Source organism: Leptidea sinapis, chromosome 17 (assembly GCF_905404315.1).
Source record: "Leptidea sinapis chromosome 17, ilLepSina1.1, whole genome shotgun sequence".
Lineage (NCBI taxonomy): Eukaryota > Metazoa > Arthropoda > Insecta > Lepidoptera > Pieridae > Leptidea > Leptidea sinapis.
Genome location: NC_066281.1, coordinates 156,907 through 173,338, shown reverse-complemented (window position 1 = coordinate 173,338; position 16,432 = coordinate 156,907). Strand labels below are relative to the sequence as shown.

The following is a 16,432-nucleotide window of genomic DNA, read 5'->3' as shown; positions in this document are numbered from 1 at the left end:
GGAAGACATATCCACCTGCACCAGAGCGTAATACTTTGAGTGAAATTTATTAAGGCGAAGAGTAAGCAGAAAACACGCAAACATGGTGTTTTTAGACAAGTTTTGTGGTGAAAATATAGCATTTAGAGCTATAAACACTACTTTATCCTGTTACACATACCCTTAAGTCTTACTTCTAGGTTGCTAATGCTTGCTGTTATTTAAACTTAACACTCCAGAGCTATTATGAACTACCAGTTTTGTTTGCAGTTAAACAAGTTTTTTCTCAGCATGATGCATTTGTTTAGTATACTGCTCTCATTAAAGTTGTTCTTATAGCTTTTACTTTTTTGTGTTGGTACATTTATTATGATTAGTAATCAATAATGAGGATTGTAAGCAATTAAACTGTTTGCGCCCGTTAAAATGTTAAATTTTCGACGCAAGAATTTTGAAAATATTGGCATTGTTACATAGGAGCCGTGAACTCATCGCTCAAGGTCGCCGGCATTTGGTGTCGCCTTAATACGAGGTTAGTTGTCCATACTAATAATGGCACGCATCCTACCGCTACAATAGACAAACAAGTCCTAATTCTGTAATATAGTGTTGTTGCTAAAGAGAAGTTTGAGATCTGAGAAGCAAAAGTCTCTCAACCCTCTCAACCAAAAATCGTCTTTGTTCGAAATGTGAGACCAATTAAAAAACTAAATGAAAAGTAGATTATACTCCAACAATATTGGTTGACCTAGTAGAAAAATTATTAGTTTTGCAATACAAACTGCAACATATAATGAACAGTGACTTTTTAAGTGCGATGACATATTTAATTTTGAAATAGAGCCCATAGTTATTTGCTTGCCTATTAAAATACTTGTATTTCAAGTTTTTAATACCTTAATCTCATACCGGCCTGCAGACCAAGGGCCTCTCAATAGAATTTACTACGGGCCCCGCGCTTGGTTTATCCGGTGCCTGGAGGTCTACTCGCAAAATCGACAACGATACATTCGGAACGATACGATAATACTTCGAATATATCGCAACTATCCTACTCTAACAAATGTTCGAATTCCTTATCGTTTATCGTTACCATAGACTAATATTTTGATTTTTTTACGATGTTAGTGTGAATGAAATATGTTCAAACCTAAACATTATCTGTGCTATGTCGCTGTTAAGTGTCAAAAGTCAAAACATAGTTTAGGCGCTAAGGACCATGCCAGACTCTGCACCACCAATTTGGTATCATTAACAAATAATGTAAATGTTAAATAAAAATGTAATGAACATAATATGACCATTTAAAATTGAATAAATAATACAAAACATGCGGATAATAAAATGTAAAAAAAAGTAACTCAATCCTACTCGTCGACTTCCTATTTCTCAGGCGGCCATTTGCATTATTTCTACGAAAAAACGATCAACAAAATGACTTAAATGACTTAGTAGTAAAAAATCCTGTTGAATAGTAAATCACATATAATTATTTCAATAATATTTATTAAATATGTATATTGTATGGCAAACTATACAACTTGAAACGATAATAGCATCGACAGCCTAGGAGGTGTCGTTGTGATTATCGTAAAAGTGACGTTTGATTATTTGTGAAATTCGAATATTCGTCTCTGACATTTTCAACTAAGGGTAGGGTTAGGACCCATAATATCGAATAATGTTTCGTTCGTTCAATCATCGTTTCGACATTGATTACGATATAACTAAGAGTAGGATTCGACACGACTAATGCCACGATTTATCGAATATCGATTTTAAGAGTAGGCCCCCTGGTCTATTTGCTACGATCTCCGATCCGATCATCTAACACTTTGTTCAGCATTTTGGCTTTTTATATTTGGATACAATATACAATGAATGCGGTGTCCCTATAAACGGTGGGCATGACATGCCTTGTTCGTGAACTCTTGCAGTTTTTATCATAATTTATGGATGTAAAAGCATATTGTCTTGAGCTGGAGATGTCGATGTACCTGTTTTCTTAACGCGGGGACTTCAGGAGACTTTATGTGACTATTGTTACGCAATGTTTAAATAGAGCCTACAGTGTCTGAAGCAATCTCTTCCGGCATGAATAGTTCATGTTTGCTGAGATACGGACACATAACGTTAGATAAAATATTGTTGCAACAAACATTAACGTTTGTGACGAATACAATGAAGATTTATGAAGACTTTGAGCTGAAAGTACAATTAAATCATATTTTACGTCCGTTTTTCTCATTTTACTGACAAGAGAGCGTTATCAGCGATCATCATACAATCTAAATTTCTCGTGTGTGAAATCAAATCAGTGCAAACGTTTTCTCTGTCTATTATAAGTGAAAGACACAACAATTTCTATGACAAGTTATAAATAATAAACCATTCACCGTGAAAAACCACTCTAAAGTTTTGAGGATAGCGTGAAGGACAAACACTTATACTATTACCAATAAACAAATACAAGTGCAACAAAAGTTATTACCTTCTTAAACAAATAAATGTTATCTAATCGGTCGAAGTTACGAGTAACTAGACCGGAAAGATTTCTCAATATTTATAATTATACTAGTAGTTGCCCGTTGCATTCGCCACTAAAGGTTTTATCTCAATAAAATGTTTCATAATAATATATATGAAACATAGGGATAACAGAGAGAGTTGTCATACTGAAACATGCAGGGCAAGCCTGTCAGCCATTAAGTTAAGCGACATCCCATTCTGCACGGACGCACGCCATGAGAAGATATTAGTAGGATATTACTAGCTGGAGATCGGTGCGATTCGCTTCACCTAAATAATTTCACATACAAATTCAAAATCTAAGAAATGCATATAAAGTATATTTATTTAATACTTTCTTAACGAGGTAGGCAATGCCTAATTGCCTATATGTTATGCACGCCCCTGATTGACAGTGCTTGCGTGTTTGTGTGTCTCATTATAGATTGATTTTGAGAATTTCTGTTTTCAAATTAAAAAAAATAAGAAAATACTTTCTACGATATTCAATTTATTTTTTGTTGGTATGGCTTGTGCTACGTTTGTTTACCGATAAACAACATCAGCGAAATGTAAATCTACTTATATTTTCGTAAGTAGAACCGATGTTTTGGGTGGCGTCCCTCATACTAAGAGAAAATATAATGCGTTAGGACTTCAACTCTTCTAGCGCTGATGTGTTTGTACAATAATGTCATAGCTTAAAACTGTAGTAGCATTCGGTAAGACTGGACTCGCAGCCCGATAATACGTGATCAATAATATGTATATTCAAAATATCCTACGTATTTTAGCTAATCCCATGCGTGGCTGACTTTTACAACTTGTATCTTCGTTAGAGATGATCTTCTCTCTCGCACGCTCCGTTTGTGTCCGCTAGGAGATTGTAAAGACTGGAACGCATTACCGCGGCGCTGCGCTGAGCTGCACTGCGGGGCACAAAGCATGAATATTTTTTTATGGTGCATTTTGCTCGAAAGCGGATTCATTCCTCAAGGCGCTAAGATTATAAAATTCGTATTCTCTTATGTTGGCTGTAGGTACTGGTGGCGCCACAGTGCACACTTTCTGTTCGGAAATGATAAAAAGGCATAGAAGGCATTTATTTTCTCAAAATGGATTCCTTTAGAATTCTTTTTGATGTCATTTCTAATATACTAGATACTACTACCGCTTCGGAAACAAAAGGCGCCTTGAGAGAGAAGGAGCGGCGCAAGAAACTCTCGCAGCATTCTTTTTTTGCGCTCTTGCTAATAAAAAAAAAACAATATTATACTGTCATTGCTATTGCTATTAAATTATCATAATCTAGTCCCAGGCTGTCCGATCACTTAGATATTCAGCTGTGGAGTAGTAGGATTTACGACACAGCCATTTTTTAATAAAACATTTAAATTTATTTTTTCAGAATGCCTGAACAGACCGATATGAACTGTTCTCTGTGATTAAACAATCAAATATTTGACTAGAGAATGCGAAATTGTGGACTCGGTCGTTTACTTGTGTATGTACCTATGTGTTCGCTTGGTGGTGATATTCTAAGTTCGATTGATATCTTAAGGCGACACTAAATGCCAGCGAGCTTGAGCGATATGAGTCCACGGCTGCCGGTCCGCCATGTAACAAAGCCAATATTTTTAAAATTCTTGCGTGGAAAAGAGTTTATTGCTTACAATCCTCGTTATTCACTACTAATCTGAATATATTAACCTACACAAAAAAGTACAAGCTATAAGAATAACTTTTCTGAGAGAAATACCATAAACAATGCGTCACGCCATGCCAAAAAACTTGTTAAACTTCAAAGAAAAGTGGTAGTTCAAAAAGGCTCGGCAGTATAACCTACAGCAAGCATTAGCAACCTACAAATAAGACTTAAGGATATGTGTAACAGGATTACGTAGTGTACATAGCTCGAAATGCTATACTTTCACCACAAAACTTGTCTAAAAACACCATGTTTGCGTGTTTTCTGCTTACTCTTCGCCTTAACGAATGCGCCTACTGTAAATGGTGGCGAGCTAACGTAACGCAAAATGTGTAAATAACCGAGTTGAGCGTAAGATTATTATGTTAACGTTACAAGACGCTCTATTAACTGAATTATTCAATGCTCGAACGTAACAGTAATTATTATTATAATTGGCTCTCGTAAGTTATGACTTGTAAAGTTTTTAGATAGAGCTATCAATGTTACCATTATAGTTCTCGTTTTACATCATTAATATCCGGATTAATATTTTTTTTATTAATATTTTTATGAAGGTACAAAACTTGAACAAAAAAAAAACTAATAGGACATCTGGATTCGAACCAGGGTCTTCATGTCCCATCTGAGCTATTATTGTCTTGTATAAGTATAGTGGCGAAATTTACCTTTGTGTTCTAATGTTATTGTAGCTGTTTCTCATTAAAACACGGATAAAACTACATTTTTATTTATTGAAACCTAGCTAGATCGATTTATCGCAGATATCGATAGGTCTCAGAGATTGCAGAGCGTGTAGATTCTGTAATAGTGCAGATTAAACCCTGTTGCACATCCTATCTGAATGTGATCCTTAGATGCGTAAACGTAGCATATCTTTGGGAAGGCCAATTCTTCACCCACCTGAGATACACCAGCTCACTACAGTAGATATAATAAGTCTCATGAAAAGAATCAGTCTTAACAGTGAACTATAGCTAACAGTGACTATCACAATAGATCACATTGGTCCCATTGAAACAGGACTGCACTGAACCGTACTAAATCTGCTTTACTAACGAAAAACATACCCGCGACTTCGTCCTAATTTACCTGTGCTATCTGTTTTATTCGGTCTTCCAATGCTGCCACGTGCATATATTTATAAATATATACTAGCTGCCCCGACAGACGTTGTTCTGTAGATAGTAAAAAAATACTGTTTTATAGGAAATTGCCAATAATATTTCAAAACATCAAGAATTATTTCGTAAAAATGCTCCCTGTTGTTATAATGAAATTGTTTTACAGCGGAACTGTCAACCGGATACAAAACAAATATTGATAGTAAAAATAATTATGGATCCCAAATCGAAATAAAAACTATCCTATCTCTCAAGTTGGACCAAACTGCACTCCATGAAGTAATCCCCATTAAAATCCGTTTATTAATTTAGGAGTCCATCGAGGACAAACAACGTGTCACGTAATTTATATATATTAAGATAAGATAAAACAATCATAATTATTATATCTCAAGACTCATATAGCCCAGCGGTGTGCGAACCTACTGAAATTAGGGCCCCGGTTCGAATCTCGGTAGGTGCTAACGTTTGTATCATGAATATTAATGTCTGTTTTCAACTCATGGATGTCTATATATGTCCATAGCAGGCATGTGGCTATTATTATATCATCGTTAAGGCAACGTTTGTTAGAAACTAAAACGTTTCTACTTTCGACTGATTTTTCTCTGACTTTGCAATTCAGACTACTTACCACGAAAAAGTTTTTTAATTTTTCGGGTTAATATGAAGTCTCACTAATAATGTGCCTATCTATTGGTGATATAATTTTCAAAATAGGTTCAGTAGATCCAGAGATTACCCCTATAACCTCACAAATGCACAAACCTTACCTCTTTATAATATTAGCATTGTTTACGGATTCTCTGTGCAAACTAGTAAGGTTTGTTACAAGGTGCTCTGTATACAAATGCTAATATAAAAACTTACCTCTGTAAAATATGACATTGTACACAAGTCCGTAAACAACGCCCTAAACAGGAAAGGAAAACAAACAAAATGCTTCACTGCTCCCTGATGTCGTTACGAAAGTTCACTCAATCGGAAATTCAGTCACTGCCAGACTCACACGAAAACAGGTATTTATTAGAAATGATACAAATTTTATTTGTATTAGTTCGAAGCCGTTATTTGGTAATACGTCAGGGTCTGGCACTAAAGATCTCTTCCAGGGTCACGCACCGAGCATGGAGGGCATCACCATGATTGACGGCAGCTTCCTGAGCTTCGTATTTGGTGGCTCCCTCGTCGTAAAGTTTCTTATAGCCTAAACACATGGTCAGATTTGGTACGGAGGGACCATCGGACGGTAAGGCGGACGCCCCGCACCAATTTGTACGGCGTCCTACTCGATACAGGCCGCACTGTAATAATAATTTTGTGGGACATACCATTGAATATGGTGCGCTACCAGACCGCGTCCAATGGTTCGGCCGTATTTAATCCGATCATATGTTTAGGCTATGAGCGAGCACAAAAAAAAGTATAACCTGACCTATACATAATCTATAACGCTATGCTGAATGGAACTGCGGATCTCTACCTATTACGAACTCAACTTATGAAACTATGTAGTATTTTTCAAGGACCTTTCTTCCACGTACTACAAAGCTGTGGAATGAGCTTCCTTGTGCGGTGTTTCCGGATCGATACGACATGGGTACCTTAAAAAAAAAGTGCGTACACCTTCCTTAAAGGTCGGCAACGCTCCTGTGATTCCTCTGGTGTTGCAGTAGAATGTGGGCGGCGGTGATCACTTAACACCAGGTGACCTCGTACGCTAGTTTGTCCTCGTTTTCCGTGAAAAAAAAAATATACCTACAAAGGTCATGAACAAAAGGATTGTACTTCTGAAGCCCGAGGGTAAAATTAAAATATTTAAATCCGTGTAGTCCATTCAAGTTATAAAATGTGAAACAAAAGCGGGAGGCAGCTTGCCTATCGATTTTTTCTCGACTACCTCTCGACCGTTCCGAGTCTGCGGTGAGATTCCTTCGACCGTTCGTCGAGCTCGTTGATTCGCTGAAGCTGATAATAGTCTCGAGGGATGGATAAGTATGACTAAGTACGGCATGTCGTGTCGTATTTGAAGGTATATCAGAAATCTTAAAGAAATAATTTATGTTTATTGGTACAGGGTGGAAATAATATTGAAAAACTTAACAATGATTTTGCAAGTGCTTTACGAATTAAATCAAATGGTTCATAATATAGGTTTATAAAATAATCTGGACCTACTTAGCTGTATTATTGATATTTCCCGCTACCATACATTTAAGTACGGCGGTGGCGGTATGGCGTACGATAATACCATAGATTCGTCAACATCTTTTTCCTGGATTAAGAGTTCATTAAATTGTCGATTCAATTACATTTTTGTAGTGTTTTTTTTTATATTTTTGTCTATTGTCAATTTGTCATTCATTTGTCAAGCGTTTTCTCGATCTATATTTAATGTCGAGCGTTATGTGTGTTTCGTAGTATGGCTGAAATAAAAATACAATAATTATAAAAATATATTCGATTAAACTATTTAAATAATAATTTATTTGAAGGATGATTTTTTCGACCTCATACTTGTACTACTATTACATATTCTGTGCTCATACTGACTTGCAGCGTAAATATTGTTTGCTGTCGTCGTTTATTCAGTCAGGTACATCTAAAATACTAGAATAACATAATGTAGTGATTCTGGTGAAAACTAGAAAGTTTATTTATTTTTTATGCAAGAGGAGGATTTGGTACGCTTGATTAGTGGTGATAAAAGGGAGTATGGGCCGTAGTGATCAAATCAGGTGTATGTGTCGTGCTTTGGACATATATAACGTAGCAGGCTTATAGTAGATTGACTCCGTAAATGTATACAGAGAATCGAAGTATAGGCAGCAGCGTAGGCGTAGAGTTGTACTAAAAAGAGGCCAAGATTACTGCGTGTAGGGTGAACATTTATTTAGTAATTTGAAAGTTCTGAAAAAACCTGACATTTCGATAAAAGTCGTTCGTTTTAATTTCGTTTCTCCTAAAGATTTAAGACTTATTTTGTGTAAGTTAATAATATGTACATTTAGCACTATACTCCATCTAAATAAAATCTAGACACATTAGAGCCGGACAAAATCCGGACGTGAGTCAAAGGCTGAGATCTATAAAGCGTTCTTATACTTTACTCAGACTTTACTTACGGAAATCTTAGCTAAGTGTGATAAAACGTATGTAACGATAATTTCAGCCGTCAAATGACTATAAAATCGAAATTAATGATGAAGTCTGCGCACAGTCTAAGTACGCTATATAGATCTCAGTGTAAATGTCCGGACATGTCCAAATTAATCCGGACGGATGGTAACCCTAACTGGGGTGCTAAGAGGCATACCCGTTCAATGAATGGAGGGTATAATACCTTTATTAAGTTTGTGATTAAACAACCCACAGGCCCATATTTAGCTGTTATTTATAAATAAACATTGGAAGTCGAGTGATTATTGCGTCTAAATATGTCATTGTTTACGTTATCTAACTCGTTATCGCGGAGCACGTGAGAAGTATTCACACGTCTCACGGCTTAGTACTCTCCGGTCACCAGTCCACTGCTAAATGCAAATGCGAGTGTAACTGGAGACATCTTACAAGATACACCGTGAGAGTTGCTCCGGTAACACAATAACTGTTCACGCTGCAATCTTTCAATGACATTGATACCTATAAATCAAATTATATTTTCATGCCAGCTCTTACCCGCGTCTTCGTCTGCATTTGCAACAGTTACTATATTTGTTGCGTACCAATGCTGTCACATTTATATCCAAAACAATCCTAAATCCCTCATCGTTAAGACGTTACGTTTTCAAAAAAAAAAACACAAAAAAGTATTTTCATTTTCCGGGTCAATATATTATAACACTCACAAAGAATGTGACTTTCTATTGGAAATAGTATTTTTAAAATCTGTTTAGTAGATCCAGAGATTTCCCCCCTAGAACCTCACAAACTTTACCTCTTTATAATATTAGTATAGATGACGCCACTGCCCGTCACTTCTTCGCCTCTATTTAACTAGACAAACACGGCCACTCTTCGCTACAGCCCAATCTTATAATATTATAAAAAATATACAAATACGATACGATATGGGTACCTTCAAAAAAAGCGCTTACTCCTTCCATAAAGGTCGGCAATGCTCCTGTGATTTCTCTGGTGTTGCAAGAGATTTTGGGCGGCCGCGGCGGTGATCACTTAACACCAGGTGACCCGTACGCTCGTTTGTCCTCCTATTCCAGCTAAAAAATAAATAAATGTAAATAGAAAAGATTGCAAATTATCTACGAAAGATTCCGCATCGAATGGTCATCGAGTTAATAAGTTCAGTACATATTGTGATCATTATCGATCACTTCAAAGAAAAGCAGTGTTCTCTTTTTTTTTTAGAAAAACTTTCTAGTCGAGCTAGACGTTGGGACCTGGTTGGGAGGGAAACGCCCTGCCCATTACAATGCAGTGCCGCTCAGGATTCTTGATTGAACCTAATGTGGTCTTCTTACCGAAATACAATAATAATTACACATTACTGTACCCATCTCGCCACCATCGTATTCATAGAAGCTGGTCCATTTTATACTGTGTCACGACGATCAACAGAATATAATTAAAAGTTCGCAAACGAACAACTATTAAAAGATTTTCATTACAATGTCCTCAATTCTGGAACCCCCAAATGTAAAGGCAATATATTTTTCGTAATAAATTATCATAATTTCATCATAATTTACCTCCTACGCCTATTTTGTCAGCATTATATTATAATTTAGTTTCACTTTCCCACGGCAATTGCGTCAATTCCGTCATTTCGGTGCAATAACATTTAAAAATAGACCTGATAAACTTGGCAATGTAAATAATTAGGTCGAGAAATATAACAATCTAATTGTTACGAATGCAATAATATATAACCGACGGAGACATCAGACATACACAGTCCAATATTTTTATTTAAGTCTGTCATCAACGGTTAGCATAGCGTGAAGCAATGATATTATCTTGTTTTCTAATATATAAAATTCTCGTGTCATGGTGTTAAACATTGAACTCCTCCGAAACGATTCTCATGAAATTTTGAGTGCATATTGGGTAGGTCTGAGAATCGGACAACATCTATTTTTCATCCCCCTAAATGTTAAGGGTGGTCCACAAGAATTTTTATTTTTAATATTTTTGACATTTTTTTTTAAATGTTTGATTATGAGTCAGCATTAAAAAATACATACAACTTCAAATTTTCACCCATCTACATCACGATCAACAGTTACTTTTGTATCGCGATTTTAATATCGGCAATACAACGTTTGCTGGGTCAGCTAGTAATATTTATAAATTACGTGACACGTTGTTTGTCCGCGATGGACTCCTTAACTAATGAACGGATTTTAATTGGAATTACTTCATGGTGTGCTGTTTGGTCCAACTTGAGAGATAGGATAGTTTTTATTTCGATTCGGGACCCATAATTATTTTTATTATCAATATTTGTTTTGTATGGACTTATTTTCTATGAGAGAATTTAGTGACGCACGGTTTGACAGTTCCACTGTAAAACAAATTCATTATAACAACAGGGAGCTTTTTTACGACATAATTCTTGATGTTTTGAAATATTATTGGCAAATTCCTATAAAACAGTATTTTTTTTTTATCATCTACAGAACAACGTCTGTCGGGGCAGCCAGTAATATATATTTATGCATAACACGCTGAACAAATGTATTGTGTTATTTATTTTTACTGTAGAATAGTACAAAAATTCGTTTGGCCAATGAACCTTTATGAAATTTTCACTACTGCTTTTACGTAGTTTTTTAAATAAAATATAAATATACCTACATATTATAGCGAACTTTTATGTAGTGCAATCATTGGTATACTGAATATTGCGATAGGTATCGAATCGTGGGCTACGTGGGTGTACTTTCGATCTTTCGTCTTTATAATCTTTATGCTTTTTCCGTTGCTGCTAAATAAATAATGTATAAATTGAGAGGGCATACTTTAAAAACAATATGTAATGTGGTTTGAGGGGTGAGAGCGTCAACCACGTGGGCGAGGGAGCGAGGAAGACCGCTGACCTCTTTATGTGCGTTACCGACAGACTTACGTCCGAGTTTTAATTCCTGTTTCCCGTGTCAATGCTATGTTCCGGTAGAACATGATTCACACTACATTACACATTACGTGTAATATGTCGCTAATCTGAAGCCTTAGGGCATATAAATTCAATATGGACAGACTAACAGCAGAGTAGGACGTTTCTCAAACTTTTTCGACTATATATATTATATATGTCGGCCAAGCCGGAGGATAATTTGTTTGGCCATAGTCGGGCCCTAAGTAACGTTGATTGCTCGGTTTGTTAAAACAAAACAGCCAGTGGATTAAAACTGTACAGTTAGTATACTCTTAGTCATTATATATTGTCTGTAGTAATAGTAATAATATAGCCTTTATTCAGATCTTAACTTACTTAGATTACTAACAATATTCTAAAACAATCATAAAACATTAAATACAAAATAACTTTTGTGGATCTCTGTGCCAATCGCTAAGACCTCCTCCAATCTTTTCCATATGTGTCTTTCTTGAGCCACTCTGTTCCACGTTACTGTTGCCACTTCTCTGATATCATCTTCCCATCTTTTATGGGATCTGCCTCTTTTTCTTTTCATTTCCCTGGGATACAATCTTGTCACATTCTTACTCCATTTGTCATGTCCTCTTACCATGTGCCCAGCCTATGGCGATTTGAGTCTTTTAATTCTGTATTTGACATCGATAACTTTTGTTTTTCTCTGATGACGCAGTTTTTTAGGCTGATCTTTTCACGTTTAGCATATTTTTCTCCATAGAATATTGGCAAGTTGGGAGGTAACTAGTCATTTCATGAGTTGGATTGTCTGGAAGTCCAGGATTTGGCCATATATAAGAACGGGTAGAATGCAGGTGTTAAACAATTTGCTCTTGATATTTATATAAAGTTTTTTCGTCTTTCATAACCTTTCTCAAACTCTTCTTCAGCTGTTCGTAATTCTTCACTTTACTTCGTCGCGTATAGGTTATTTTTGAGTTATGAACTGTCCAAAATATGTGTATTTATCAGTGTAGTTGATTTCAGTGTTTCTTAACTGTATCATGTCTTTGTTTCCATTTGCCATCACTCAATTTTTATCTGGATTGAGTTTTTACCCGAATTTCTCACTTTCTCTTGCAATTTCTTTGAGTGCCCGTATTTAATAAATTTTACTCCGTTCCTTACTTCCCTGGAGTTGTCGATAAGCCGGGAAGATTCGAGAACGATGAGAAGAATTTGTGTAATTGGTGTATCAAGGTGGAGGCCAATATCCAGCTTTCCAATAAATAATTTATTGTGAAAGGAAGTATAGATTGTTTTTATTATTTAACAACCATATAAATAATTTTATCGGAAACAAGAATTCTTTGAAATTAAATTTTTCCGTTTACGAAAGGAACCTTACGCGCTTTTTTGCCGAAAAAAAATTCTAAGGAAAAGTTGTTTACTAGTCTGAATTTGATTTTTTTCTGATTATTATGTATATTTAAGTATATATATGATTCCATATCCCACATATGGGGAATCTTTGGAGGCCCCAGGACTGTAGCCCTGGTTGCCTTTCCCTAAATCGTATATATAAAAATCCGAAAATGTTCTTCCTAACATTTTTCATCCTAACAATCACAATTCCTAATTAAATTGTCTCTAATGTTAATAATTCCGAAGCATTCAACTTCACAATGTCAGTAGCAATAAACATCTATTATACTTTTATTTGTTTTCCTATATTTTCTCAACATAACCATCGTTTATACTATTATTCAAAGTCATATCATTTTTGTTTAGATTTCTTTTTATTCATAATAATCAATATGATATACATTAATTTTGCGTAACTTTGTTTTCACATAACATGTAGGTATTATAACATATAAGAATAATAGTACCATGGCACAACTAGTTAAATACATGTTTTAATATATACATTTCAATTAAATAAGTTTAATATTAGCGGCTATAGCTTTCAAATAATCACTTTTATTGGTGTATTGATGATAACCTCTTTATGAAGTTTGACTTTGACAGTTAGTGATTGCAATGAGAAATATTTTATGATTCTGTTCATATAAAATAATAATAATTCAAATCATTTTCAAGAAACTAAGGGTAGGTTAGGTTAAGTTAGAACATAAATACATATGAGCAACACCCATTATTTATAGTCATCATTTCAGCCGGAAGACGTCCACTGCTGGACAAAGGCCTCCCCCAAATATCGCCATGACGATCGCTCCATTTTACTCCGGCGATCTTGACCAGATCCAATTATAGTCATTAAACTAGAATTATCATCTTCTACCCACATATATTTTTTATTACACTTGGTAAATGTTTCTTTCTGAGTATGAGTCAAAATATTATGGTGAGTATGTTTAGGGATAAAGGCGTTATGATAAAAAACAGTGGGAGTTTAAATATATTTACATAAATGATGTTATTAATTACAATTGTCGGAAACATCAGTGTTATGAGCATCGCCGGTAGCACTACAAATAGTATGAATGAAAACTTTAGGATGAAATTTTTTAGGAAGAATGATCATTCGGATTACAAATAGTTTGGAGGAACAATTTCGGGTAAAGAACTTTAGGTGAGCCAATATGGACCCATAAAAAATGGGACGATAATTTATTTAACTTTTTTCTCACATTACTAATAATATCTTAACTTATCCTCCGAGGAGACGAGAATAAAAATGCGACCGATCCTGTCCACTCTTGTTATGGGCCAAGGTTTACCAAACTCTTTTTAAAACCTAATACACACTAAAGTATTTCTTTAAATTTCAGATACAAATGTCCGTCTTCATTATATCTGCCGCTGCAGCGAATAATTCTGGCGGAGGTGCAAGCAATAGTCAAGAAGAATCCAAATGATTACATATTGGACAAGGGCATGGAAGGTAACTAAATATTTTTTTTATTTATAATCATACCTGTCCGAAAAACGCAAGTTCGCTAGGATAGGAGGAGCAAATTTAATTTTGTTCCTGTGCCAGTTTGAGCTCTAGTTCTCTTAATTGGTCCGCGTTAATTCAGTAGGTTCGTCCTATTTGTTTGTTTGTGTTTTGAACCTTAAATATGTCTGCACGCGAGTTTCAAATAATTCTTCTATTTTTTTTTCATAGATATCAATGAAAATTACTGTCCGTTACTCGGGGCCAAAACATTTTATTCTTGGGCTGTGTCGGTCTATTGAATGCCATCAAAAAGTTAGTGGTTCTACCGTAAAATGTTGTGAGATCCATGTAATACCAAGTCGGCCATTTTATTAAGTCTCTACTTACGGCTCCTTTTGCCTTAAGTCATTACGTATGTGCTAACCTAACATCATCTTACTTAAATTCAAATTTATTTAATTTTATTAAAAATAGTTTACACCAATCTTCACTTTGGTAATATATAATCCTATTTCCTACCGAAGTTGTATGTTACCTGTCAAATAATATACCTGACTTTCGTTAATATTGTTTTTACATATGTTGTTTCCTTGTAGTTCAGACCGAATATTAATTCTGAATAATAATATTTTGCATACGACAAGCAGCTACGATTCTTTTACCTTGAATTATTGCCAGTAAATAAGTTATTGTTTTAGTAGATTTCTGAATATAATATACAGCCAAATTATTTCAAAATTAATTGAGATATGATTCCTTTATTTTTAAAAGGTCTTAAAAGGTCTTCAAATTAGTTTTAAAGGTTTAAAATTTTTCTCCTGAATAATTTTTAAAATATTAATTATACCTACAATAATCCGTGTGGAATCGTCCGATGTCACGTCCTCGGCACAAAATGTTATAATAGTAGAGGAAAATTAACCTATTCCCCTCTGCACAAGGTATCTTAGGATTCAATCGACACTTATATGAAGGTCAACCTTGAGTCAACTTTGAGTCTGGGTAAATGTTTTCTTTGGTTTAGAACACTATGCCTCTGTTTATCTTCCTATAACACTATTTCTTCGTTTCGGAACACTCTTTCCTACACATCTCTGCGGAACGCCAAACGAGCTGTTCACTGAGTACTGAGATCCTGACAATTCGAGCAGTTCTGTATTGGCTCGTTTTTAAATGGTACTGGGAGCATGGTGTACTAGAACTAAAATAAATACATTAGTCCATATTATATAGGCGGAGGTAATGTCGAAGAACAGGTTTTTTTATTTTTATAATTAATGTAGTCTTTTGTGGGGCGATATATATGCTTTTACAACAAGATCCCAGAAAAAGCGTTCAAAACAAATGTAATACGAAATTCAAACGAATTGTTTAATAACGTTTGTGTGGTAAAGATGTGATTTTCCTAATGATAACACAGATTGGGTATGGAGTAACCGTCCTCAGATCATTAAATAATAAATTTAATTCTACGATATTACATTTTAACGATATATTTTTAAACCAAGTCAAGATAGACTCTCAGTAGTAAATTAGACTGTTGATGTTATCTAATAACAACATGTTAAGCAATACGCGAGAAACCTAAATTAGAAGAACAATACCAATTGTGTGTTGGGAGATGATATCATAGTATTAGCATATTATCTCCGCTGTTATCGTTCGTGTGCTATCGGCGTCACTTACAATATCAACTACTATATTTACGAATGTTGCTGGCGTAATAATTTTGCGATCCTTGAGCTATATACCACTTTCAATCTAGAGTTTAAAAGGCATAAAAGGCATTGTAACACAATATTGATCACATAACATAGTTACGGCCTACCTGCACCTAGATGGCGCTACGAGTCCTGCTGCCACCCCACCGTGCATACAACTATCAGCATGAGCTACATTTACTCCCGACGCCGCTAGATGACTCTGCCGTCAAGTTAGTCGTCGCTAACGTTTGTTTGTCGAGAATAGGGACCTCTGGGCCGCCTCAAAGTTATAGGTATCCAGAATAGGAACTAGTAGGAGCACGCTACCCGCTTCCACCACTGTTGGGACGGCCTAGTGTCTTTTGCTAGTTAAGTAAATCATTGCTGACCCAGGGTACTTCCACCCCCCGTTGGGGATACTCAGAGCCAGCAGTGTGCACTGCTCAGAAT

At 35.4% G+C, this 16,432-nt stretch overlaps 1 protein-coding gene across 4 annotated transcripts in view; it reads left to right on the top strand.

Moving 5' to 3' along the window:
* LOC126969063 (cell surface glycoprotein 1-like) overlaps positions 1 to 16,432 on the top strand; it is a 145,149-nt gene that overhangs the window by 6,612 nt on the left and 122,105 nt on the right. For all 4 annotated transcript variants that reach the window (XM_050814356.1, XM_050814357.1, XM_050814359.1 and 1 more), the window contains exon 2: positions 14,170 to 14,282. In XM_050814356.1, coding sequence (XP_050670313.1) covers positions 14,170 to 14,282 — 113 coding nt within the window. The remainder of the gene's footprint in view (positions 1 to 14,169; positions 14,283 to 16,432) is intronic.